The 27,260-nt window shown below is 41.3% G+C and overlaps 4 protein-coding genes across 6 annotated transcripts in view; 2 read left to right on the top strand and 2 right to left on the bottom strand.

The window, feature by feature from the left end:
• The first annotated feature begins 237 nt into the window (after positions 1-237).
• Positions 238-9,683, top strand: tpp1 (tripeptidyl peptidase I). Its single transcript, XM_071904240.2, has 13 exons — positions 238-310; positions 748-822; positions 2,162-2,301; positions 3,276-3,426; positions 3,884-4,005; positions 4,150-4,334; positions 4,477-4,675; positions 4,838-5,026; positions 5,506-5,578; positions 6,169-6,289; positions 6,739-6,900; positions 7,357-7,482; positions 8,388-9,683. The coding sequence occupies exons 1-13, from the start codon at positions 300-302 to the stop codon at positions 8,526-8,528; spliced, it is 1,695 nt and encodes a 564-aa protein (XP_071760341.1). The 5' UTR covers positions 238-299; the 3' UTR covers positions 8,529-9,683.
• A 792-nt stretch (positions 9,684-10,475) lies between these two features.
• yy1a (YY1 transcription factor a) lies at positions 10,476-15,107 on the bottom strand. Its single transcript, XM_071904239.2, has 5 exons — positions 14,509-15,107; positions 12,859-13,009; positions 12,333-12,393; positions 11,781-11,939; positions 10,476-11,453 (listed from the first exon to the last, which is right to left on the bottom strand). Exons 1-5 carry the CDS (start codon positions 15,008-15,010, stop codon positions 11,271-11,273), a joined length of 1,056 nt encoding a protein of 351 aa, XP_071760340.1. The 5' UTR covers positions 15,011-15,107; the 3' UTR covers positions 10,476-11,270.
• A 1,040-nt stretch (positions 15,108-16,147) lies between these two features.
• On the top strand, positions 16,148-23,260 carry degs2 (delta(4)-desaturase, sphingolipid 2). Its single transcript, XM_071904247.2, has 3 exons — positions 16,148-16,229; positions 20,591-21,333; positions 22,201-23,260. The coding sequence occupies exons 1-3, from the start codon at positions 16,148-16,150 to the stop codon at positions 22,342-22,344; spliced, it is 969 nt and encodes a 322-aa protein (XP_071760348.1). The 3' UTR covers positions 22,345-23,260.
• Positions 23,261-23,705: 445 nt separating this feature from the next.
• evla (Enah/Vasp-like a) overlaps positions 23,706-27,260 on the bottom strand; it is a 29,534-nt gene continuing 25,979 nt past the window's right edge. For all 3 annotated transcript variants that reach the window (XM_078289503.1, XM_071904237.2, XM_078289502.1), the window contains 8 exons: positions 26,902-27,158; positions 26,497-26,612; positions 26,166-26,193; positions 25,957-25,999; positions 25,745-25,805; positions 25,460-25,517; positions 25,299-25,356; positions 23,706-25,117 (listed from right to left, as the gene is read on the bottom strand). In XM_078289503.1, coding sequence (XP_078145629.1) covers positions 25,080-25,117; positions 25,299-25,356; positions 25,460-25,517; positions 25,745-25,805; positions 25,957-25,999; positions 26,166-26,193; positions 26,497-26,612; positions 26,902-27,158 — 659 coding nt within the window. In that variant the 3' untranslated portion in view covers positions 23,706-25,079. The remainder of the gene's footprint in view (positions 25,118-25,298; positions 25,357-25,459; positions 25,518-25,744; positions 25,806-25,956; positions 26,000-26,165; positions 26,194-26,496; positions 26,613-26,901; positions 27,159-27,260) is intronic.

Genomic DNA, 27,260 nt, shown 5'->3' with positions numbered 1-27,260 from the left:
AGACCAATAGGTAAATGCATTAGGATGCTACTGACATTTAAGTACATTGAAAAAAAAAAAGGTTTATCAAGCATAAAAATAAATGGCCATTCTCCACAGCCGTTGAGAGACTTAATTTCTGATTCAATATCAAGTGATCTTCATGGCAGTAGGAAGTGAGTTTAGGATGAGGAAAGCATGGATAAATGTCACCGGGCTGCTGATCACATGACAAGCGATCACGTGACTCCTGCCTCTATAACCGTCTGCCCACAGGACAAAACAGCTGAGTTTCGGTAAATGTAATTCATGGCAACACGATGAAGACTCTGTGAGTGTTTTTTCCTTTTTGTAATAAGATAAAAGTTGTTTTTCTCCCAGATTTGTTTAGGAAAGCAGATAGAGTTAGACAGCCGTTTTAACATTACTAGTATTTGTGGCTCGTATGTCGCGCAACTCGTGTTTTGTGTCTTGCTGTTATGACCTAGATATCTGACTGCTAGCTGGTTAACTAAAAGCGCTCACATAAATAGCCATGTGTCTTTCGTTTACAAGTGTAGACTTAGTATATAGCTAGCTTTTATGCGCCTGTCTGCGTGCTGAGGAGTGAATTTGATTTGACCTACTTAGATAACATTAAGACTTCCTTTTGTTATGACCGAGAGATTAAACGCTTCCTGTTTTTAAGTCCCGAGGTGCTTTCTGGATGTTTTTCGGCTCATTTTGTTTGTACGAACCCCTGTAATGTTTTGTTTCTTGTCCTGCCAGGCTGACCTTCACCATCCCCCTGTTATGCAGCACGCTGGTCTGGGGTGGATACCTGGAAGATGATCAAGATGTCTTGTGAGTAAACCACCTTTAAAAAGCCCTTCCACAATCTCTGTATAATTTAATTCGTCATATTTGTGCCTGTCCTTTATGTAAACCTTTTTCTGACATCATGAAGGTCAAGCCTCATAGACACAGACCAGTCTTGACAGCCCCAGTCTACATATCAAAGGGGAAATCCCTACTAAAATATACTTTCAGACAAGGAGTGTGTCTGGAAAACTGCCCAGCAATTTGCATCTCCTTTGATCTTGTTCTCCTTTGATTGTTGCCACTAACTATAATGTTCATGCAGAACATACAACTGGAGTGATCTTGAAGTCAAGTCAAGTCAAGTCAAGTCAAGTCTCAAAGGACTTTACAAATAATGAGCCTACTTGGATCTAAACAGTGACGAAACAAAATGATGCAATGATGAAGGAGCTGATATTTCAGCACAGGTGTGACCAAGGGCCAGTTGCATAAAGATAGACCTGGTCTTAGACTTACATGTGACTTTAAGTGAAACTTGCTATAGACATTTATATTTACCTGTTCCTACTACTTCTTGGTTGTTGTAGATCTCTAATGTGTTGTTTCTGTCTCTAAAGACTCTCTTCTTCAGACTCTTCCCAAAAACCAAAGATTTGGCATCTTGTATGAAACAGCTTCAGTATTTAAACGTCCCACTCTGACAGTGACTCGTTGCCATAACAACAAAGTTCTTAACTCAAGATTAGCCGGGGGGAAGGTGGCTAACATTCCTACCTCAAAATAAGTCAGTTGTAATATTTAAGTAACAGACAGTCTTAATTAGACTATTCCAACCTGAGAATCTAAGACCAGTCTAAGGCTTAGACTAGTCTTAACTAGCTTTATGCAACTGGCTCCAAGTCTTTGCTCCGAGTCCCAAGTCAGTACCAAGTCAAGTCAGAACAAATCAAGTTTTATTTCCATGATCAGTTTCAACTTCAATAAATTCAATCATTCCATACAAATTCAGAAAACAGAATTTAAATTCAGTCGTCTGGTGGAACAAATCTCCTAACTTTCAATCTAAGTCATTTACACAAACACAATATATCTTTTGTCAAGACTTTGCTGACTTGAAAAAGTTTCTAAAGTACAAGTCAAAGTCAAGTCCCAAGTCAGCAGAACCCATGTCAAGTCTCAAGTATTCTCTTCATGCATCGTCAAGTCTCAAGTAATTCAAATTGTGACGAGTCCAAGCCGTGTGACTCGAGTCCCCACCTCTGTACTGTAGTAACTGAAACTATACAGACAGAGGATGGTTTCACAGTCACGGGTTATGTTCAGCCTCTTTGAATAAGCATCCTAACTAAATGTGTGTGTGTGTGTTGTGTTTGGTCCTCAGGATGCCGCAGGACTGGGCTCATGTGGGCCGGGTCAGGCCCTCGGAGCAGCTGGAGCTGACCTTTGCCCTGAAGCAGCAGAATGTCGACCTGCTGGAGGAAACGCTCAGACTGGTGTCAGACCCTGACTCAGCACAATACGGTAGGACTCTGTCTAGTCACTGTTTGCTCTCCTAAAGCTTACCTAAAAATCTGCATATTGTTGCTAAGGAATGATGGCCAGATTTCTTGGGTCGCAGTGTGAGCTTGTTGAACTTTCTATCAGGAAGTGCCGGGGCTATTTACAGATCAAGGGCCTCGGGTTCTCTGTCTGTGTCAGCAGTAAGGCCTAAGGTCTAGCTTCATGTCCTGCATCTGTATGAATTTGAAGATTTGTTTAAGAGTTTCTTCTGGCTTTAGGATAAGAGAATATTTTTTTTTCTTTGCTTTTAACAAATTGGCCATAATTGGAAATAAATGAATACATAAATACATCTATTGATAAATACAAAATAAACAAATGTATTAAAAAATATGCAGCGAAATCTCTCAATTAACATAATTCAATAAATAAATGAGTAAAACAAAGTATAATCAAGAAGCTTTATTTAATTTTTTATTTTTTTATTGCCCCATAATATGCTAATGAGATGTTCCAGTGTGCTTGGTGTCGGACAGTCGGGTGGAGCATGCAAACTAGGAGTTCACTGAAACCAACCATGTGTTAAACACCACCCACATGTGTTTGATTGACAGCCTCATTATCACAGTTGGGACAAACACAGAAATGCATCAACGGGGAAATAAATTGCCTATATAGATAATGTTTCTTAACACCTTGTCTTACTCATTTATTTTTAAATTTCATTTTTTTATATTTATTTATTTTTGCAGTCAATAGATTTATTTATCATTAATTTCTAATTATGGTCGATTCTGTCCCCCAAACTACAGCATATCACAAGGAACATGAACTTTACTGCTCATTGATTTTGACGGTTTAAAAGTGGTTACAGACTGATGACACAAACACCTTCTCTCAACTTTGACCTTTTTCTACACAACAAAACAGAAGTGTCTTTCCTCCACTGTCCCTGATAGTTTAGTATTGAGAAACGCCTCCTTTGTCCTCAACAGGTAAGTACTTGAGCCTGGAGGAGGTCTCTGCCCTGGTGCGTCCGTCTGAGCTGACCCAGAAGGTGGTTCGTCACTGGCTGCAGAGTCACGGGGTTACAGACTGCCTGACTGTTCACACTCAGGACTTTCTACAGTGCACCATGACCACAGAGTGAGCTGCTTTCTTAACCCACGTTATTCTGCTTACTCGACAATAACTGTTATTCGCACTTGACACAAAAGAGTTGCTTTTCTGCTGAAGTTCCTCATTGTGCAAATCATGGAAAGTCACACCATTGTCTTGTGAGGCAGTTCCTCTTTCTGTGGCTGCTGAAATCAAATTGGCTTTGAGCTGGAGACTGAATGCTTATTGAAATTCATAGAGCCACAACAATGGTGCTGGATTGCAAAAATAACATAACTCCTTTCCCCTCCTCCCTATAACACTGTTTTACTTGCTGGAAATAGTATAACAACTGTGCACTTGGAGTATATTAAAATTAATCAGTTGTATCCGTTTTGCATATGAGCTTTCTTAAACAAATGCATATGTTTGTATGTCTATGGTCTGGTAATTTATTTGTTGGCATTTAGGCTGTGTTTGAGTTTGTTTGGTTTCTGTTTTTAAGGGTGGCAGAGACGCTGCTTCCTGGCAGCAAGTTCCACCGTTACATCAGAGACGGCCACTCTCTGGTGAGGTCATCGTCTCCGTACTCTGTTCATGATGACGTTCACCAGCACCTTGACTTTGGTGAGCGCCATTTCTACAGCTGTCAAATGTACATCTATCATCTGTGATTGCTCAACATAATTAGGTTAGGATCAGTTATTATTGGTAAGTGCCAAGATTGGATGGTAAGGACTGGATGGGTTATTGGTTTTCCTCGTCCCACAGTTGGAGGGGTTCACCGCTTCCCTCCCAAGGGACAGGACCTCAGCAAAGCCTCAGCCAATAGGAAGCATAAGCAGCCGATGGCATGGCTGCACCTTGGTGTGACTCCTGCCGTATTGAGGACCCGCTACAACCTGACAGCAGCTGATGTGGGATCAGCTCAGAACAACAGCCAGGCTGTAGCTCAGGTGTGAAGCTCTCACCATATCAATTTATAATTTAAATGTAATCAGGCGTTGCTATTGAACATAATATTTTGGCTCAGATTCTACAAGCTCACTACAACTTGGTGTACTTTCTGTCTCACTTAATCAACTTCTACCTGGTTAGTTCTTGGAGCAGTACTACCACCCTGCAGACCTGGCTGAGTTCATGAGCCTGTTCGGCAGGAGCTTCCAGCATCTGTCAAAGGTGGACCGGGTTGTTGGCACCCAGGGAGGAGGCAAAGCCGGTATGGAGGCCAGCCTGGATGTAGAGTACATCATGAGCACAGGGGCAAACATCTCCACATGGGTCTTCACTAACCCAGGTCGGTAGGTTTGTGAAATGATGCTTATAAGGAATGACGTAGCTGCAATTTTTTTTCTCATTTTGACCCCCCCTCCGACAAACAGACAGACACACAGTTCCCTTAAGATTATGTATGATGTACAATATTTAAATTCAAGTAACTCTCCCCCTGTTCCTCCAGGTCGTCATGAGTCCCAAGAGCCTTTCCTGCAGTGGATGGTTCTGCTCAGCAACATGTCTGACCTTCCCTGGGTCCACACTATCAGCTACGGGGACGACGAGGACAGCCTGTCTGCTGCTTACATGATGCGCATCAGCACTGAGTTTATGAAGGCTGGCGTCAGGGGCATCTCCTTGCTCTTTGCTTCTGGTTAGTAATGGTTGTTTCTTATTTAGTCTTTGATTCATCTATCCAGGTCCGTTAAAAAACAAATTCCTATTTACAATGGCACCAGGCAGAAATGGCAATACTTGAACAAAAGGGTAAACTCTTAGCTGTAATTTTGGATGGCAGATGGGAGTTGGAGCTGATGCTATGGTTGTAATACGAGTCGGCCTTGGTCTCTTTGGCAACATAATCCAAGTTACTGTGGAGTTGCTGTGTTCTTAATGTCAGATTATTATATGACCTGAAACATGAGTCCACCACCATGTTTTAAATATACACCCATAATGGCAGGGTGGCCTAGGACAAACATGTTGACAAGTTACCTTTTGTGATGTAGCGTTTTCCATGACGTACGCTAATACTTTAAATACAGCCAGTGGACAATAGAGTATGCTGATGACCTGGTACATCATTTGTTTTTAGTTTTTTTTTCCCTCTCTCTAATCTCGTTTCGTATTCAGGTGACAGTGGTGCTGGCTGCAGACATTTGACTAAAGGAGAAAACTCCTTCAGGCCCAGTTTCCCTGCCTCAAGGTAAAACATGAACTCCACTGCTGAGGGGGGAAAATGTGTTTCTGCCCTGTTATAGCACTGGAGTGGGCTGGACTTTCAAGGCAATTCTATCTGATGCCTTATATTTCAAAATCGAAGGTGTTGCAAAGTCATACTGAGGCTTCATTTTGGAAGAACAAAATTTAGCCTGTGGTGTGTTTTGCAAAAGGTTTTTTTATCCAATTCAATCAGTACCACAGAGTGTGGTCTATCAGTCCACCCAGACCGCCTCTCTAATACAGGGTTCCTATGCAAGTCTTAGAACATCTGGAAACATAAAAAATTTCTGGTCTCAAAATGTTTAGAGACGGAACAAAATGTCTGGAAAAGTATTGAGTTCTACATATTATGTATTGAGATACATGTCTTCCTGTTTTTGTTTTTGTTTTGTTTTTTAATGTAGCTGTAGAGCTATTGTCATTTGATATGTGATATTTATTGTTGTGAATAACAATCTCCAGCTATAGAGTGATATGCATACATCATATAGAAATCTTCTAATCCAGTCTGGTATTGAGTGGAGAAAGTGTAGTGATCCTGCTCATGTCCTGTGCCCCTCTCCTTCCTCCCAGCCCATATGTGACTACAGTAGGAGGAACCTCGTTCAAGAACCCATATAAGGTGACCTACGAAGTCACAGATTACATCAGTGGTGGAGGTTTCAGCAACGTCTTCAAGATGCCGGACTACCAGGTAACATCTGCTTAGACCTGCTTATCAACTCTGTGACCCTCGTTTGTCAGGCTTCCCAGAGTAGAGGCCCTGAATTATAATCTGTCACAAGGTTCCCAAACCTAAGCATGCATTCAAAATGACCTGAAGGGTTTGATGACTTAAGAACGGAATTTGTCTTTTACACTTGATTGGATCTTGGACATTTGAGTAGATCTGGAAAACTTTGATAGGCTCACTGTATGCAGAATAGATTGCTGACCCTGTTCCCCCCTCTAACCCTTATGCCAGTCCACATTAGAGCTGATATACCAAGAGGATAGTACTATTAGTAGTGTTAAAGTCCATCTCTTGAATGGAGACTGCATTTTTGATGTAGTTGTTACTTTTTCCAGACTTGTCGCAGGAGATGGCATATACAGTAAATGCAGACAATGTAATTAATGCTGTGTACGCATGTGTTCCCATAGGCCAGTGCGGTGGACAGCTATCTGAAGGCCGCAGCAGCAGGCCTGCCTCCGCAGACTTACTTCAACACCAGTGGGAGAGCCTATCCAGACATGGCCGCCCTATCTGATAACTACTGGGTGGTCACCAACAGAGCACCCATCCCCTGGGTCTCGGGGACCTCGGTAAATGACATTGTACTTGATTATACTTGAGATTTGACAGTGTTTTAACAAGTCAACACCAAGGAATAAACGGACACAGTCATAACAAAGTGCCTTACAAATAAAAACCAAGGATAAAAAGCAACGTAAGCAGAATATGATACCTAAAAACAAGACATTAAATGGCAATTAATCAGACAATTAATAAAAGATCATTACATCAAAGCAAGTCTATACACCTGAGTCTGAAGTAATTTAAAAGATGATGTTGATTTTGGCCAGTCTCTGCTCCTCAGGCAGGTCGTTCCAAAGTCTAGGAGCCCTAGACCTCGGATCAATCATTAGGGTTCTGCCAGAGGAGGAAGAAGTCCTCCTCGTGATATATTGTAGCTTGGACAGGACTTTGTGTTAACATAATCTGAATGCTCACTTTGTTGTGCTTCATCGCGCCTCTTGTCTTCTGATCTGCTCCTCCAGGCGTCAACCCCCGTGGTCGGAGGCATGCTGGCTCTTATCAACGATCAGCGGCTGCTGAAAGGCCTGCCTGCTCTGGGCTTCCTCAACCCTCGCCTCTACGAGCTCAAGGGACAGGCCCTATTCGATGTAAGTCAACTAGTTATTCTACTGTTTACTCTCTACTGGAGCGACCAGCCTGAACACCCAAGGCTGGCTCTGTCAGTATCCTCTTTTAAATTGCTTCTTAAAACTCACTTTTATTGTTTCTTGACATTGCTTACGAATCAAATGGTGTTACCACTGCTGAGAGTAGAGGTTTTAATCCGCCTGGAGGCAACCTATACAAAAGAAATGTATGCATTTGCAGTATTGTGAAACATTTTGCATTAAAAACACCAAACAATTGACATGTTTTTCTGTCAATTGGTTTTATAACTGTGAATTAGCTATATAATAACTAAGTGGCAGTATTGAGCAGTCATAAGTTTATTCTGACATGATCTCATACCATTAGATACACATGCTGAGATTTGGCATTCAGCAAGGAATAAGTTAAACTAGGCAAGTCTAGTTTAGCCAGACTGCAAATGCAGCCTGTGGGGAACATTGTCTGTCAGGAACTGAAACATTTGACTGTCTGTCCATAAAAGGTACTGGATGCTGTTTTCATGTAGGTTCCAGAAGATTCTTCTTCCCAGTTAAAAGTCAATGAGACGTAGGGCAACATTTTCAGGCTCTTGGGCAACTGTGCCCTAAAACAGCTGCTGTGGCATGGGAAGAGGATTAGCATTAATTACCTACAGTGACAGCACTGTGTCCGGTGGAATAATGGTTTACCGTCTGTGCATCGCCAAATGACGTGATGCGCATATTAGGCGCATTAGAGATCAATTTATATCAATTTTTATACAATTTTTGATTTTGTGGTGGCCGTGGCGCTCAGCGGTCTGGCAAAAAATTAGAAGAGATTTTGTTACAAGCAGGAACAAGGAACTCTCTAGGACTGCTACACATTTCATGATCTGTTTCCTACATGCTGTGCCTCCTCCCAGGTGACTGAAGGCTGCCACCTGGGCTGTCTGGATGAGCAGGTTCAGGGGAAGGGTTTCTGCGCTGCACCAGCATGGGACCCTGTTACGGGCTGGGGAACACCAAACTACCCCGCTCTGTTGGCTGCTCTGCTGGAGAAGTGAACACCTCCCAGACGTACAGCAGGAGCGCTCCTGAATCTTAAACCACCAGGCTAGCTTCTGCCCTGCAGGGAGGTGCTGTACACACATCCAGAATCCTGACCAGGTGCCTGATGCCAAAGGCAAGACAGTGAAGTAAGGGGAAAAAGATGCCTACACACTAGATTTATGCTTCCTTGTTTTACTCAGATATATGCCTAAATCCAGTTGAGGATGAAACGTTGCATTAATCTAGTGTGCAGGACTGTTTTTCCCCTGCATCATAACTTCTATCCACTGAAGGATAGGTGTGATTATATGGTAGTTGCATCCAATTCACGTGTCTGTAATGGCTTAGTGGATTTTTTTTGCCACATCGCTTAAGCCTTTTGATTCATGTCGGTAAATACACAGCAGTGGGAAGTGTGGATAAATGGGATGCAATGCATTACCCTTTTTTTTTTTTTTCTTTTTTTTTCATAAATGAACACAAATTACTGCTAAAATATACATACCAATCGCCTCTTAGATATACACAATCCACACATTTGCATAAATCTTATATAACAAGCCAATATCATATTGGGCATTATTCTATGCAAAATCTGTATATTGGATGCAATCATTTTTCAGATTATGAAGGAAATTTAGCATGTGATTCTACTCAGGTTGGGTTTGTAAATAGAAAGATTGAGATTGGCAAAATATCAACTTTTCTTTGATTATTCCGTAATATTTGGCCACACTAAACCAGTCTGCAGGGAAGAGCCAGGTACAATTATTCAACCATGAAACGGTAACGATGAAAACGTTTGCATTCTAAAGATGTTACTCTTGTCTTGTGTATAATGTGGACATTGTGCCATGTGGAGGGACATGTTCACCTAAAATATTGGGTTAAGATGGGGAAAAAGTCTGGTAAAACTTCACTTAAACTTGGTTTGTACTCGCTGTAATTACACACTGTATTAATCAGGTTCTGCTGCAACTGCAAACTGACCCATTGCACTACATGTGGCGCAGAAGTTCAGCAAGTCTGCCCACCAGCATCGTTGCACTTGTTTTTACTTTTTAAACCTGTAAATAGTGTTCCTCAAAACAAATATATTTAGTGTATAAAAGATTGCCTGTGCTGTGTTGATTGTGAACATTTAATAAAGCTGGATTTTTACTTGGAAATGTCATTGATTCTTAAGGATTATCCTTAGTACAACAGGATTTAAGAGACAGCACTGTGCTTCTGTAGCTTTTAGACATGTGCCAATACAGATGCACCAATGCAGTGATTTCAGCTCTTGAATAATTGCCCTTGAATTTACCTGATTTGGGGAATCATCACCTTATTGTGCCCTAGTTGTTATGCCAGGGTGACATATTGAGACTGCATAGGACTAATCGCAACAAAAATGCTTGAGGGATACACTGTTACAGAAACGAGTTGCAAATGTATTGAGATTTCATAAGACATCCACCATATGAAAATGACACCTCCTAGAAAAAGGAACTGCTGCAGGAATAAACGTTAGAAAACAATATTGTAGTCACTAGCAAAGTAAAAACTAGTAACATTTGAGGAAGCTTTCATCCGTCTGTGCTCTACAGTAACGGGTACAGCTTCTTTCTAAACAGATGGCATTTTAGAATAAAACCCTTCATCTCCAATGCAAATTGATGTTCCCTCTCGTCTCTGCTGTAACACATCTTAAACTCCTCTGTTCAGGCAGACAATGAGCTGACAATGTATTCCATCTCACAATGTACCAGCTATTACGTGTTGTCTTCAAATTTCTGCATTCATCAAATTATTAGACCTACCACAATTATGTGCAGTCTGAAGAATGAATGAACCACAACTTATTATGAGGTGTTCTTAAAATTTTGCTGTAATAGGGAATTTGGATTTAACTACTTTTCTCTCCTCAACAAAGCATTGTGAAACTGCTGGAAGCAACCTGATACATTCTATTTTAATATTCAGCACAAAGTCTGGTTAATGCTTAGAGCTTAAGAGGGAAGATACAGAGTGCAAGGACAAACATGACACTTTTGTATCTGGTAGTGCAGGGAAAAAAACATTTTAATCATTGATCACTATTGAAATCACATGGCTATTATCTACATGATTCTGATATACCTTAACGTTGCATTATACAAAATGAAAATCTGTAAAGAACGCCCCTATCCACCCCTGAAACCCAATTAATATGCAGGGAAAAAAGGGGAAGTACAACATATTGTGAAATCTCCTCCGAGAAGAGCTACAGGGAAAAACATATTACATACGTTACCACAAACCTTATGCCAAAGCAAGTGTACAATATGCACACTTGGGGAAAGTACAAAATTGAAAAGGTGTTTCATTGCTGAGGATCTATGCAAATTAGACTTAAATTGTAAAATTCTGTTTTGAAATGGCTGTGTTAAGGTATAAATAACTTTTCGGGTGCAGATCCATGAATTAACATCTTCACAAGAAGAAACCGTAAGCTTTTCCTTCCGGGTAACGCCAAGGTAGGGGAGGAAGTCTGAGGGGGGGTGGGGGGTTCTCAAAAGTTCCTTGTTCTCACCTCCATACGCGTATCAAAAAGTTTTTGAAAAGGTCATTTCTCTCTTTAAACCTTTTATCTAGAGACAATACAAAGGGGATTTGATATCTCACAACAGAGCAGGCCACAGGATATTAGTTGTCTGTGAGGGAGTGGAGATACGGGTAGAATCCTCCGATGTTTGCTCACGTTGTTGGTAGGCTAGTTGATGATAGTCGATTCACTGGTTGTTTTTAGCTTTGGCGTGTGTGAGGATGTGAGACTTCAGGTTGGTTGACTGGGCAAACTTCTTGTTGCAGCCGTCGAAGGGGCACACATAGGGGCGGTCTCCAGTGTGAATACGCACGTGTGTGCGCAAGTTAAAGTCCAGAGAGAACCGCTTGCCACAGCCCTCAAATGTGCACTGGAGACAAAACACAGAAAGCGTTAAACTGCTGCTTGCCTCAACTCTGCTTACAGATAAAATGTGATATCATGTTGCAAAAGCTTGGCGTTTGACATGAAAACGGCATTGTTCTAAATGAAGATGTCTTCCCTTCTTTCTGTGGACTTCATTGTACCTCCAGCACTGTAGCAACATGAAGCCAGGTGAGCGAATGTGTAACATAATATTAAATTTCATTGTATACAAAGATTTTTACTTCTTCAACTTCTGAATGAATGGTAAATTATACAGCCGTCTCCAGAGGAATGAAAGTGGGTGCGGTTGGCGGGGAGCGAAGCCACTCACCTGGAAAGGTTTCTCTCCTGTGTGTACGAGTTGATGCCTCTTCAGCTTCGAGCTCTCCACAAAGGCTTTGCCACACTCGGCGCAGACGTGCACGCGAGGCCCGTGGGTGTGCAAGTGCTTTCTCATGGCTGAGTTGTCCCTGAACATCTTGGTACATCCCTGAGGAAAAGATAAACAAGATGAAATTAATCGCACGAGACATATTCACTTAACTGTGCAGCCCTCTGTAGAATATTAGAGCAACTGAATCCTGACAGATCAGAATGCTGAAATGTTTTCTTAATACCAATGTAATATATACCTACAACATATTGAGGCAACTATGTCAACATGATATAAACATACACACAACAGGGTGAGCTACTATTCATTTACCTTAATTATATCTTACAAGCAGTGTTGGCAATATCAAATATATATGACAAGATTTAACATTCCTTAGATTCATAAACCATCATATTACATAGGTGGGTCAATGGCTACTATCATCATATACACTTCTTATATCACAAATCACAAATACTGATGTAATATAGAGAACACCACACTCACTTTGTGTGGACATGCTATCGTTCTGGGAGCATCATCTTCTTTTATCTTCCTTGGCTTCATTCTGCAGTGGAAACACATAAACTGTCACATTCTTACAGACGAGAACTGTCTGCACTCGCAATTTGAGAAAACACCAAGAACTGTTCAGTTACTTTTTAAAAACATATTTGATTAAACTTGTATGGGTAATGGATGGGGGGCATAAAAAGTGGCCACTCTGTCGTTTTGATGCCAAATGGTCAACAGTACAAGGTGTCCAATTTAACATTGAAAAAACTGTTTCCTGCCCTATGGGTTGGTTTAGGTGGATAGAGAAGGTATTCCAGAGGGTTGCTACATCTTTATGCACAATAAAACTTTCACAATTTTCCCCCTTTCTCACTATTGCTGTTTTAGTAGTGTTTATTTTATGGCCTTTTTGAAACTTATGTTGAAAAGTGCTGTATGAACACATTGTTATTATGGTCCACTAAATCTGACTGGACAACATGACTGGATGAAGGGGAACGTCCCAGTTTCCACTCACCGTGCAAACTCTGCCAGCTGTTTGGGATCTGACAGGTCGATGCCTGGGATGCCTCCTGGAGGAAGCTTCTTCCCTGTCATGTATTCAGAGTAATCTGGTGGAGAGTTCTCACCAATGATCTGCTCCTCATGGTCGATGTCCTTCTTGTCATCTGAATGAGTGTGACACACAGAGAGCTGTTATGAGGAAAGCGTCTGGACAGGACAGGACTCAGCCATTCACCGCTTAATGTAATGTTACTTTGACAACTTTGCAACTGGTTGTGATTCATCTCCTTATCAATAAACCATGACTGAGTACATTTCTAGAGTCAAGATTAGGTTTACATGTATTAAGAGCAGACTAGAATTGTCTTTGGTAAAACTTTGGTCAACACACTGACCGCATGTTTTACAGGCACCAAAGAGGTGGGGGAAACGTCTTCTCTTTAGCTCGCAAACTGTACAGCTGTAGGCAGAGCGAATTGGACCCTGACCACTTTCACTGTTTACCAGCATAACCAATGTGATGCACCGACCGTATCGTGGAGCAATTTGTATGCAGTTTTAAATGCTGACGAAGCTATAAAATATCACAGCTTTAAGCTATAAAGTAGTTTAACTTGTTCGCTGAATAAGCTGAACTGTGGTGCCTTGCACGTCAAACAGTATACACCCGTTAGGTAAAGTTAGTGCAAAGATAAAGCTCAAGTCTTGTGCCAAGCCAGTGCTCTCGGCAATATCTTAATTACGACTTAATCGTAGCCTACATGAAGGACAAGCCACTGTTATAAATAGTCGGAAATTTCTATAATACCCGAGTTACAAAGATGTGACGTTTAGGGGGAGGAGAGCATGGAAGCAGAGCTGATGTTAAAGGTTGTTTATGTTATTGTTTAGCAATCTATATGCATAATTCGTATTGTTGCATGCATTTTCACTTGCTTTGTTTAATCTTTGGTTAATCTTTTGGTCTTTTGGTTGGACACAATTTTATGCATACTTAACTTCTAGTCCATGGTATTGAAAAGACAAATGCAATGATGATAGTTAGCCTAAAGGTTACTTGTATTACTAACGTTACTTCTATGCACCATTGTTATACAGCAACTTTTCACTAATAAATTAATTAAAATCATAAATTCCATGCATGAAGGACAACACCAGCAATCAAAAAACAACCTTTGCCACATGATGCATTTCGCTGTTATTATTTTAGACCGAAAGCATTTGAATGCTCAACAAGTCTAATTCACAGCTGTCGGAGTAGGAAGCAGGAGCTTATGAGAGCACTTGAAGGCAGCACCTCCCCCTGCTCGTGGAAGAGTCGGTTACTGCTAAACTGCGCCACAGCGGCCTAGCAGGAGCCAGCAGCAGAGCACAGCACTCGCTCCCACTCTCGCCGCCATCTTCCTCGGCCAAATAAACGCCATTTTTTCGGGCCGCCATACTTTCTAGACCGGGGAAATATGGCGGCGCCCATCGACACATAAAACATGGCTTCCCATAAAAACAAAAACATTTCAAAAGGACTTCAAGTGGTCCCGAGTTCGGAAATAGTTTAAACTTTGGTGGAGGACGAGGCCCCCGCCGGGCCCAGTCACAGGCTACACACAGAGAGAACAATGCGAGAGGCCAGCTTGCAGGAATTCACTCCAGACTCTGAACTTACCCGATGCCCACATCGTAACAGAAAACTCCCCTTCCAAAGTCTTTATCTGGACCTGCTTCTGTTCCCATTTTCTGCCCATTTCTCCGCTCAAGTAGCTCTTTTTGCCCGCTTTCTTTCCGCTTCCACCCTTCTTCATCCGCCCTGCCGACGAGCTTTTCCCAGCGACAGTAACCAGAGTCTGTTCGATATAGTCCTCCTCCACGGCGGGCACCGGGACGGGGATGAGGATCTGGTCCTCGAACCCGTCGTCTGTGTGCAGTTCAGAGTCATCCTCACCCACCACCTCTTCCCTGGTTTGCACCAAAATCACCTCCTGGTGATGGTGAATCGAGTGGGGATCGTCTGTGTCAAGAGGCTGTAAGGCGATCATAGGCTGGTGGTCATCGTCGTCTCCAACAACTGTTGTCTCGATTGTCTCTACTTCGATTTCGTGAAGTTCCACGATTTCGGCTGGCATTTCCGACCCATCCGTTTCTATGTACAGGGTGTCACCCGATGCCATGTTAAAAAATATATTTCCCCCCACTTAAATGTTATTGTTTAGTCTCGCTTTCCCTCCTCTCTCTCTACTCTCTGCCTTCCTCCTCCTTCTCCAACAACACAACTCTACACTGTTCTACTCTCGTCGCCACAATGCTCTAGTTATGAACTCTCGCGTGATTTGGCCCTGGCAAGTCATGTTAAAATATGTGTAAGGGACTATCAAATGATATGCGTGTAGTACATCAAAACATTTGTAATTCTTTGTTTGTTCATTTGTTTTTGCTTATAGATTACGGCTGCAAACATATAATCACTGTAAATGTGTAAGCGCCAAATCATTTTCAGTTATTTCAGTTGTGCTGCTAAAAGGACAGAAAATATATGTCACATACACATCATATGTAGGCCTACATGACAGTCATTTGTGATGTTTTGGACACTGGAAACAAATTTCTCTCTATGCCTGTTGACAACAGTATAATGCAAGTATAATCCAAAATAAATTTTGGCCATTCAAGCTGTAAATACGGACAAACCAATAAATTCTTTCCAACTTTTCAACTTGGCTATTCAATTGAGTTTATGTAAGAATGCAAATGTGCACATTTGTAGTCTGTGCGTATTGTGTATTGCATGACAACTGAGAGAGAGAGTGAGAGGGGAGGGGTGGGGGTGGAAATATGTTAATGCCTACATGGCCTATATATTACAAACAAAACACATAAAAAAAACATGAGGATGCTTTTGTTATTTCATGTCAGGACAATTTTCCTATAATATTACTATGGGGACTTACAGTGTGTATGTGGTACTCAATAGTGAATTTGTGGATTTATACATATGGTAGCCTATCACTATAATATTTTCATAGGAACGTTTAGTTTTGCTGTGATAGCCTATTTGTATATCTAAAATATTACCGCAGTTCTTCCTCATAAGGGATGGAAATATGTAGTCAGCCTACCTGTTGCGCAAATTTCAGCAGGTGCACAGCCAACTTTGTTCCTCCCTCGTCATGGGAGGAGCACCTGATCGCACCTTACACCTTGAGCGATCTGTGTGAGTGGGTGTGCCCCGAAACTGTGAAGGTGACACACATAACGCCACAGAGCCAGTGACTCGCCCCTCACACACAGCAAGCGCTGCAAGGAGAGTCATGGGGAAGACAGGTGGAAGAGGAGACTTTGAATGGGTCTACAATGACCAGCCTCACACTTCAAGAAGAAAAGAAATACTGGGTAAGATAATCCTCAAAATGGAAACACAAATCACCTCTAAGCAGTCTGCTGAGATACATTTATTTTTAGTTTGGTGTAAAAAAGTTGATGTTTTTCTCTGACCATAGCCTGCTTATAAAATCGCAGCCGGTTAAACCTGTTTACTAAGTGTTGCTATCAGTCCACAATGGATGCAGGGAAGGTGTAGATACTGTGTGTGCTGCCCGTTTAGACCTACTACTAATGATAAACTAAATTCTGGGTAATTCACTTAGATAGTGATGGAAGAGGTAGGCTATATAAATCATTTTTACAATGCAGTACAAGTAGAAATACCCTAGTAAATCATTGTAGTTCTCCATTCTGCACCTAATTATGTAGGGTGTCAAAGATAAAAGTACACACTATAGATTTTGACGCATTAACCTGTCAAGCATATGTTGAATTATGGTGCCTCCCATCGCTTCCTCCTACAGCTGGCTCTAACTTTGAAGCTGCATTGTTTTCATGAACTTTTGTTTGCTAAAACCCTTCTCTTCCAAAAAATGGAGTGCAGATGTCAGAAAAAAAAAGGAATAAATGCACTTAGTCACTCTCCACCCCTGGTAGACATTCTTCTCCTGTCAGGGTAAAAGGAAGGATATTAGAAAATTCATATCCAGACTTACAGCTATGAAAGGCATGTGTTTACCAGTATTTAATGTCACTATCATGTCTTGAGATTTTGTTTTGTGAATCTTAGAGCCTGATGCATTAAATTATGTTTGACTATTACACGGATGGGTTGACTCCCTTCTGTGTAAACCTGCCATCGTTTTCTCTGACTTGTAAAACAACGACAACATGCTGATAGCAGGTGCAGTTGACAATGCCTCTGGGCTTGCTAGGTAACAAGACACATTCCCTGCTCATGGCAAACACAGAAACAATGCTATGTATGACAGTAAGAAGAAAGGCATTGTGGGAGTCAGAAGATCAGGGAGGAACCCTGAAGGAGAAATCTCCATTTGCTAGATCACCTCAAACATCCGCTATACATTAGAGAATCTACCTCATTGCTATTTGTTGACTAACAGAAACATTCCCCGATGTTGCACTTATCATTCTTATCATGTCCTTATCGTTTGAAATCAAGCATATTTAGTCTATATCAAGGAAAAACATCTTTGGTTATCTGATTTATAATTCCATTTGAATGAAGTAACAATAATTTAGGCCTAACCAGATCTAAACCACTTAATGTTTATTTAATCCTGGCCTTGACCCACTGGCAAAAAATACAATATGCAATTTTGAAATTATGCATTTTATCCCCCCCACTTTTTACCTAGTGTTAACTTTTTATTTTGTTTTATTTTTTGATGTTTTTAAAAAAAATAAGTTATGTTTGAGGTGGCGTCCTCCCTATATTTAAAAATATGGGTATCGCACCCATATTTTTAAATATGGGTGTGATAATATCTCTGTTCCAGATCACACCCACATTCAAAAATGGGAATAAATGTCACCCCAGCAATTGTAAGAGAATCTGCCTCAATAGTAATCTAGGATTTTTTTTTGCAGCATATTAAATACCAGATTATTGTCATATATGATTGAGCCAAACACAATCAAAAAGTCAAATTGGTTTCTTACCCAAACATCAAACTTCACACCATATTTATACCCTTCATATACTTATTAATAATTATGTCCAACTCAAAACCAAGGAAAGATACTGTATTTGCTTTGTAGACCTGAAAAAGCCTTTTGATTCAATTTGGCACAAATTTCCAACTTCTCCAAAGTGGCATTGGTGACAAAGTATCTGATTTACAACAAAACCTGACACTGCTGGAAAACTACTGTAACAACTGGGCAATATCCATCAACCTGGACAAGCAACCAAATAGCACTTTACTTTGGCCCAGTGCCTGTTAGTCCATCGCTAAAACACACAAGTGTCTTTGCAATTTGAGTACTTTGTAGAGATCAGCAGCTTCCTTTAATTAGTTGACTTTTTCTCTGAATGCCATGTACTATGAATATCTTTGGATTGGACCTTGGATTTCTGTATGTTGATGTTTTAACATCTAAAATCCAAGTTATTCTTAAGATTTAAGATTAATTGCAAATGAGATTGCCCTAAAATACATGGCTAATGTCACAGACCAGTCCCTTTATGTATCAATATTATGAATGGTTCACCAGTGTGTCTGTATGTGTGTGTGTGTGTGTGTGTGTGTGTGTGTGTGTGTGTGTGTTTGTATGTGTGTATGTAGCCTATATTTTCTTGGAAGGACTGACCAAATCCCGATGTTGCCCCCCCTCCCACCTGACATACTGAATTTGCACCCATGCCTTGACCAACAGTCACATGGCTGGTCTGGTTTGAAAGAAGCATCTAGAAGCTGATGGGTTGTTTTGCTGTTTGACACCACTGGGCCTTAAATTATTAAAGGCTTTTGTTTTTATTATCACCTGACCTGTTGTGAGCAGAGCGGCAAACTGTATCAGGCATGATGGGCGTGAATGTCAGCGACCTCTGAGCTTCACTTATATGATCATGTGAGATTTTTGGCTTCATGAATTGAATAGCGTATTGTTTGACATGTTTGTCTGTGGTCTAGATATAATTCACGCCATAAACTTTATATGGTCTTGTAAGATCAAAGGAAACCTACACCTTCTGTCACAATAGCTTAAGTCACATGAATGATTGATGACTGTGACACTGTACATGCTGGTCAATCATTGACTTAATTGGAAAATCTTTGCTCTTGAATGCATGATTTGATTGTTGGTTTGACTCACTGCATCCAGTTGGATCTGAATTTGTTTTTTGTTTACTGATGCACATGATCTGACAACACGGTGACAGAAATGAGCTTTTCCTCTGACATTGTGAAGTTCAAGTCCATTGACGGAGCCTCAGAGTACTTTAGTTATTGCATCGTCAAAGTGATGAAGGGTGGGACTGCATTTCATGTTCAGCAAGGTGGTTTTAAAAGGTTTCCTTTTATGATGTCTGGTTACTGATTTAACTATATGTCCTGTGGGTGGGATAGAACAGCTATAGCTGAAGACATATAACCTATAAACATGACTATAAATGGAAAGGACAAATAAGGTTACATACTTAGGTTGAAAAGGTACATATGTGGCAAAGATTATTTGGGGCATTGTTTGTTGATAAATGAGTCCGTTCAGATGAATGACACTAGTGGAGCAGTAGGGAATTCCTCTTGACTAAGCCCTGGCTAAACGTTAACTGAATACAGAGGGTTTGGCCAGCTGAACAAAGAGGGTTCGGCCTGCAGGGTGGAGGCCGACCTGCTGGAGGAATACCACTGCAGCCAGTCTGTAGTGTCCTCAATCTTTTTGTTGCTCACATGAGCCCGATTTACATAGTGACATTACACAAATGAGATGAAAGCACAAAAGCACACCAGATTTGCATGTACCATCCCCGTGAACCTCTCTTCACTTAAAGTCTCTTTCACTTATAGTCTCTCTTATTCAGGTGTTTCATTTGTGATTCATTTGATGGATCACAAAAAGTTAAATCAATAAAAATACCGGAAATGCTTTGCTGACCTTTTCAAAAAATGATCTATTGAACCTTTATATAAAATATTTTAGCCAGTTGATTTGTGTAACATTGAAATACAATTTCTGCTTCACACTCGGCCTTTGTTTATAGTACAGGAAATAATTACATGCGGCAACTATTCAGTTATCGCTAAACTGACCACTTCCACACTAACATGCACATCTATTGTAACTCTAAATGGCTTATGAACTAAACCCAGCTGTTTTCGTGATGAGTGTTTGTGAAAGACTCGCTTGTTGATGCTTTTTGATGTGTATCTCCTTGTGAGTCTTGTCCCACAGCAAAACAACACCTCTGCCAATTAAAAAAGAGTTATGTCAACAGGGCTTTTCCCATGGGAAGATACCGTATTACAAAGTGCTTGGTTGTGTTCTTTGAGATATATCGTTGTGTCGCAATATGATGCAACAATGTGTCTTTTGAGAGTCTAATTATGAAGGAAATCCACATCCTAAACTAATTGAATCAATCGTGGTAAATCCAGCTTGCTTAGTCGTATCCATTTAAGATATTCTGCTCATTTCTACATTCACATACTACAAGATATTAATCTACGCAAATCATTATTTAAAAAATTAAACTTAATCTGTCTTCATTCTCTCTCTCTCTCTCTCTCTCTCTCCTCCACTTTTATTACTCCCACCTTTTCCTGTTTTCCCCTTTGGTTCCCTTTACTATCTTCCTCTCTTTAATCCCTTCCTACCTGCTGTTTCTCCTTCTGCACCTTTCTTCCTCCTCTGCTCCTCACGCTCCCTTTCTTCTCCCTCTATCCACCTGTCTCCCTCCTCAGCCAAGTATCCAGAGATCAAGTCCCTCATGGGTCCAGACCCCCAGCTGAAGTGGGTGGTATCAGGCATGGTTCTGACCCAGCTGGTGGCCTGCTACATGGTCCACACCCTCTCCTGGAAGTGGATCTTCTTCTGGGCCTACGCCTTCGGTGGCTGCATTAACCACTCGCTGACCCTGGCCATCCATGACATCTCTCACAACGTGGCCTTTGGCAACAAACTGGCCAAGTGGAACCGCTGGTTTGCCATGTGGGCCAACATTCCCATCGGTCTGCCCTACTCCGCCTCCTTCAAGAAGTACCACATCGACCACCATCGGTATCTGGGAGGCGACAAGCTAGACGTCGACATCCCCACGGACATCGAGGGATGGTTCTTCTGCACGCCGGCCAGGAAGGTCCTCTGGCTCTTCCTGCAGCCCCTTTTCTACGCCCTGCGCCCCTTGGTGGTCAATCCTAAACCCATCTGCCAGCTGGAGATCCAGAATGCAGTGGTTCAGTTCACAGCAGACTTCATTATCTACTATCTGTGGGGGCTGAAGCCTATTGTTTACCTCATCGCGGGATCTATCCTGTGCATGGGACTGCATCCTATCTCGGGACATTTCATAGCTGAGCATTACATGTTTATGAAGGGACACGAGACATATTCGTACTATGGACCTCTGAACTGGATCACGTTCAATGTTGGGTATCACATGGAGCATCATGACTTTCCAAGTATACCTGGCAGTAAACTACCTCAGGTGGGACAAGGAGTTCTATTCTGGCAGCTCAAATCTTAACTTCTCAAACTGTGGTTGAAGCCGCTCATGAAAATGAAGCACATCTGTTTCACAAATTATGTCCAGATTCCAAGTCCAGATTTCTTAAAGACTATTATTAGACTGGTTGAGAATGAGGGGTGTTACCATGTTTACATCACCTCCAGGCCTGTGCAGATAAGACTGGCTACTCGTATCTTTCAGAGCCTAAACAAAAGACTATTGGCAAATGCCACACGACAAGTTTTTTTTTCCATCGACTGCAAATATTTATCAGATGAAAGGACAGGCTTTGTAACTGAGTAACTGCAGCCTCTAGAGCGCCACTAGAAAATGACAAATTGACACCCGCTCTTATGAAATGTTTGCTGACAAACAATTTTTTTGAAAAACCTTTATATTATTAGCTATATTTAGTCTTTGTAGTCTATTTTTGAAGAGGGAATTATCTATTTTTGAATTATAAAGTGCTAAATTTAAAGTAACATTTTTTTCAATTTGTGGTTTTGGAATGAAACTCAAATGGAAATCCTGTACTTTAACAGCTGTGCATTAATCTAGCCAAGCATGTTCACTAGTGCCATCTGCACCAAGGGTTTGTTCCTCTGTGAAAAACTCTGAACTTTGCCTTGAAGTATTTTCACAGAAGGTGTGAAGCCTGCATGAATAGATACTGTACAAGCTGTTTTCCTGCATCCTAAAATAAGTGTCAACCAATCAGAGTAGTGGAATGCCTGCTTCCATCATCCTTTGTACCTGAATGATTTAAAATGGCAAATGTGTATCATTGATTCCCATTCTATCATTTTTCTAAGCTCTCACGCTAACCTTTGTCTTTCTTGTTACCAGGTCAAGCAAATTGCAGCAGAGTATTATGACTCCCTGCCTCAACACACTTCCTGGACCCGGGTATTATGGGACTTTGTGTTCGACGACAGCATTGGCCCCTATGCCAGAATCAAACGGGAATACAAGCTAGTCAAGCAGGAATAGATCTGTGACTGACTGAAGATCCCATTAAACCAGAACCTGAATTTCAGTCACAGACATCTATGGACCAATGTTAAACGACACTATATTCTCTGGTTTAAAGATCTTTTTTTTCTCCATGTAGTGTGTGCTTGTCACTGAATGTAAACGTCTAAGCATGCAGGACATCCTACGCTTAAATCAATCGTATACTTGAGTTAATAAATGGCGAATGAATGTGCAGATTGCAGATTGCATATATGTACAGACGATGACTGCAGGTCATGGAAATGGGCAGAGAATTCAGATACAACTGGAAGGCATCCTTACCCCAATAATTCATGCTTCTATTAGAAACAGATAAACTGTGGCTCTGCTTTGTGATAGGGTGATGACATTTCCTTGTATCTAATGGGCACTGTTAAGGGGAAAATGGTAAAAGCTGGCAATTAGTGTCTGTTTTGATTGTGTAATATTTCCGTATCAGTAACTGACGACAATAGTATTTTTTTAGATAATGGGAAATTTCATTTTACTTCCTAGGGCAAAGGTCACGTACATTCTCATGAGTCTTTGCCAAGACTTCACTGCTTCTGTAAAACTTATTTTCTGTCTATTACCTGCTAATAAGCAAGAAACAGTCGTTAAGTTAGGCCTCTGTCAGAATTTTTGAATATGAGAATGAAAGCACACAAAGCCTCTCAGTGTGTGACATGGTGATGCAGGATTGTTATACTGTTATATTGCAGGCCATGGCCAAATGTTATCTCACCACTTTTATGTCCATCATGCAGAGCAGTGCAAAGATGGAAATGAGCATTGAAACTTACCTTTCAGTAAGAAGAGCCTTTTCTTCAGTGACGCCTCATTCTGCTTCTGTTTGCAGCTCCATCCTGTTGTTAAGCTGTAAACCGTTATCTATATACAACTTAATAATCTGTGCTGTTGTGACTGATCAGTATAAGCATTGTTGTTTCTATTTAAATGATTGAACTGTATATGAAAAAGTAAAGGATCTTTATAAGAACAAACCACTAAGAGAACATGATTAATTTGCCTTTTCCTGTCTGTTTTTTGATAACCGGAACCGATCTTCTTCTGATGTACATTTCTCACACTTTTGTTTCTACATAATAAAAAAACGCCTTGAAGGTGAAATTCGGTTAAATGTTCCACACAACGAAACACGAGGGCATCTCGTTGTTTGGGATGGCAAGTGAAAACAAACACAGCAGGACATTGTGTAGATGGTTGACAGGTCTATTGTTTTTGTTTGAATGAATTTACTTCCAGCTTTCAAATCAGAACGTAGTCGAGAGCGGACAGAATGGATAGAATGCAACAACCAATGTTCAACCAAATCCTCCCTGCAAAGAAACATTTAGCTATCACATACCATAATTTTCCTTTTATCTATGTAAGATTTGCATGTTGCCAGAGCAACCCATTATACTTTCACATAGCTACCACTTTCAAGTTCAACTTCTTCATATATAGAAAGGGGAATCTTCATGGAAACAAACCACTATGATAAATGTACCACCGTTTTTTTTTTCCTTTTTTTTTTTTTTTAAACCAAATGAAAAACTAATTTATAGAGATAAGGTTTCATGCATACTTGGGAGGTTCACAAAGCATAGGATGACTAATAGTTACTACTACGTTGTTTTATATCTAGGCAAAACCAGGTGGCACATTTACAGTTATCGGCCTGTTTTGTGAACGATCCCCAAGTTCCAATGGTCTTACACATCTGAACAGGTAGAGATACCTTGATCACACTGGAGTTGTACAGCAGACTGTGTTATATGTTATCAATTTTCTTGATTAATTGTCAAACTCTGCTCTTGTAATATGTTATGCCTTGGATGAGGAGGAAAGGGGTCATTTAAATAGCTAATTGTGGTTCAAACATTAATTAGCTAAATGTTGTCCAACATCTCTGGAGAAAAAAAAACGTCAGACACACAACGCCAGTATGAACAAGACCATAAAAAGCCTTTTTTTTTTTTTTTTTTTTTTTAAAACAACCCAGTTGAGGGCAGGTGAGTCTGCAGCACCATGTTTGCCCATATTGTGCTTGTTATCATCAAATACCTAGGGATAAACTAAACAAAAATAACAATAGAAAATATAAAAGGCTGACATAAATGGTGTGCAAGTTTCCTTTCTCCTTCTATAATATCAATAAAATACTCATTGTCATCAACAGCATCGTCATTATCATTATCACCACAGTTTTTTTAAATAATAAAACAGTAAAAACTTAGAAAACGAAAATATTTTCTTTTTAAGACTTGGACTGAACAGAGAACAAAGAGTTGCAACACTGGGCTGACTGAGTCTATAGGTGCACAGAGAGGACCACAACACCAAACCCAGCACGAGTGTCCATCCCTGCCTAGACTCTTCTCTCATCATCGTCTTCACTTTACATCCCCTGCTCAGTTCATCACACTTTTACTCTTCCTTTTCCTCCTTTCCTTCCCTCTTCCTTTCTCCTCGCTCGCTTCTTTTCTCCCTCTTCTGTTCTTTTTCCACGAATCCCTTGCTTCTCATTTCTGTCTCTTCCTTTCCGTTTTGCTGTCCAGCAGACTCAAAATGTTGGCACAACATCTCTGCAACTTTTCATCATGGCAACGTGAGGTCACAGAAACATTGAGAGAACATTCCCCGGTCCTCATGTCTGTGCATCTGCATGTCCATCCTCCTCCTGCTCCTCCCCTTGCTCTCCTCCTCCTGTTGTTGCTCCGATGAGATTAGGATGTACTGATTCTGCCGATTTCTTGTCTGATGGCTGCAAGAGAGAAGGACGAGTTTAGAGAGTGAAAGCTTCTTCTACTGGGATGCTCATATAGGACAAGAGGGAAAAGAGAATCACCATGAATTAGTGATGCTGTCAACAAGCTTTATCATTCTTAATCATGTTGTGTGACACTGGATACTGAAATGAAAGGTAATAGCGCTGCATTGCTTACCATTAATGATCTCATCTTTCACCTTATGCAATTCACGTACAACTTCATCCAAAATTTCCTGCAAAACAAGACCTACATATTAGTTTCCTTTTTCAGCATCACTGGTTGTGTATACACCTTCATTATTTGTCCAACAAGTATCATGTTGTAGAGGTGCCAACCTGTTTCATCCTGTCAAACTCTGTGTCGGCGTCACTGGTGCTACCAATGGGTCTCACTCTGCAACACAAAACGTTAAAAGCGATTGAATGGAAGAACAGGCAAGTCCTTTTGCTGCAGATGAGTATAATAAACAGACAGTATATTTAAGTGTTACAGGCTGTTAAAAAACGTTTTGTTTTTTGTTAAACACAGCCATGGTTCAGACTCTTCTTCTTCCTTCATCTATTCCATGTTCAGACCACACTCCTTTACTGCTCACTCTCTCCTTTACTCAGTTTACAGACCTGGACACCAATGAGGACTTTTCTGAAGAGTTAGATCGTTCCCATGGCTTCTTCACAGCATCTAGGAGGGGTAACGAATGAATTAGTTCATATCACACTTCTCAGAAATACAAGAATATAACACAGAGTAGAAGATTTCTTACAACCTGTAGTTTTGTGGATTAAAATAGCGCTACTGTATACATCATTCTGGAGAGAAGGCGGTTCTGTACCTGTTGAGTTCTGCTGGCCTGGCCCCCGACCACTAGAGTCGTCCTGTAGTCAAAAAAAAAATCAATCATCTTTATGGTTCCCAAAGAAGTCAAATATTTAAAATGAATTCAATAAACCTGAATGTTTCATACTAAACACAAGGGCAAGGAGAGGCAACAGACAAATATGAGCAATAATATCAGTTGCATAAGTAAGGCACAAGACTTACTTCATCAGGTTTCTCTGAAGCTTTCCGTCTGTGAGAGCAGGAATTGAAGACATGAGGAAACAGTGAGACACACATACAGACAGTTATATAACTGGTGGCGACAGGGATAAAACTAGTCCGACAAGAGCTGATTTCCCTCTTGAGATCAATGTTTACTGCAAGGAAATGATAACCGGGAAGACAAAATGAACATGTAAATAATATGTTATGGAACAGCCAACAGTAAAGGTCTATTTTCCTAAAATGCACAGGAGTTCCACGCTCTTTAAATAGGGTTTTCTGCATGATTGATTAGAGGGAAGAGAGAAGGGATTGTGTGTAGCTGTTTTACCTGCGAGCTAGCAGGGCGTTCATCTCCTGCATCAGTCCCTCTCCACCACCTCCACTGCCACCACTGGACCGGTTAGAGTCGCTTTTGCCACTAGACCCAGGCGGACTGCTCTCATCCTGAGGAACACAAAACACAGCACATGGAGCGGTTTGTAAGATAGCTGTCTCTAAGCCACATGTAATTCCTCCTGTGTGAGGTGGGGTTTAATTCCTGGCTGTAGTGCTTTCTGGACCGGGACTAGGATCGCTCTTTGTCTTCAACCCCTCCTTCAACCCTCCATCCATTAGAAGAATGAATCTAAAATGTGGGCTCTCCTTCTCTAAAGCAGCTTGATTAAAAAAGGAGAGAGAGGACAGAAGGATTGAAGCTGCACCTCCTGAGTATCAGCCAACCAGGGACGCTCACCCTCTGTACTTTCCGTAGTTTGGCTCCAGCCAGCGCAGCAGCCAATCCCGAGGGCTGGTGCTGGATGCCCGGCGGGCCCCCCGGAGGCCCTCCGCCGGCAGGCAGCGGAGGGGGCATGGGCGGGGGCACTGCCATCGGGGGTGGGGGTCCCGGTGGAGGCGGCGGAGCCGGAGGGCCAACCATGGGTGCTGGGACCGGAGCTGGAGGAGGGGCCACCGACAGCAGAGAGGATGGGTGACCTGCAGAGACAGGGGGGCCTGGGGTTGGGCACAATTTAGACATTTAGGTTAATGGCTCATTTTACTGACCTTTGGCTCAGGGAAGGGTGACTGAGCACCTTCTCAGCAAGGCGGTGCTTC

The sequence above is a fragment of the Centroberyx gerrardi genome, chromosome 17 (genome assembly GCF_048128805.1).
Source record: "Centroberyx gerrardi isolate f3 chromosome 17, fCenGer3.hap1.cur.20231027, whole genome shotgun sequence".
In the NCBI taxonomy this organism is placed as follows: Eukaryota; Metazoa; Chordata; class Actinopteri; order Beryciformes; family Berycidae; genus Centroberyx; species Centroberyx gerrardi.
The sequence above is the reverse complement of the archived record's forward strand: the minus strand, read 5'-3'. Positions and strand labels throughout refer to the sequence as shown.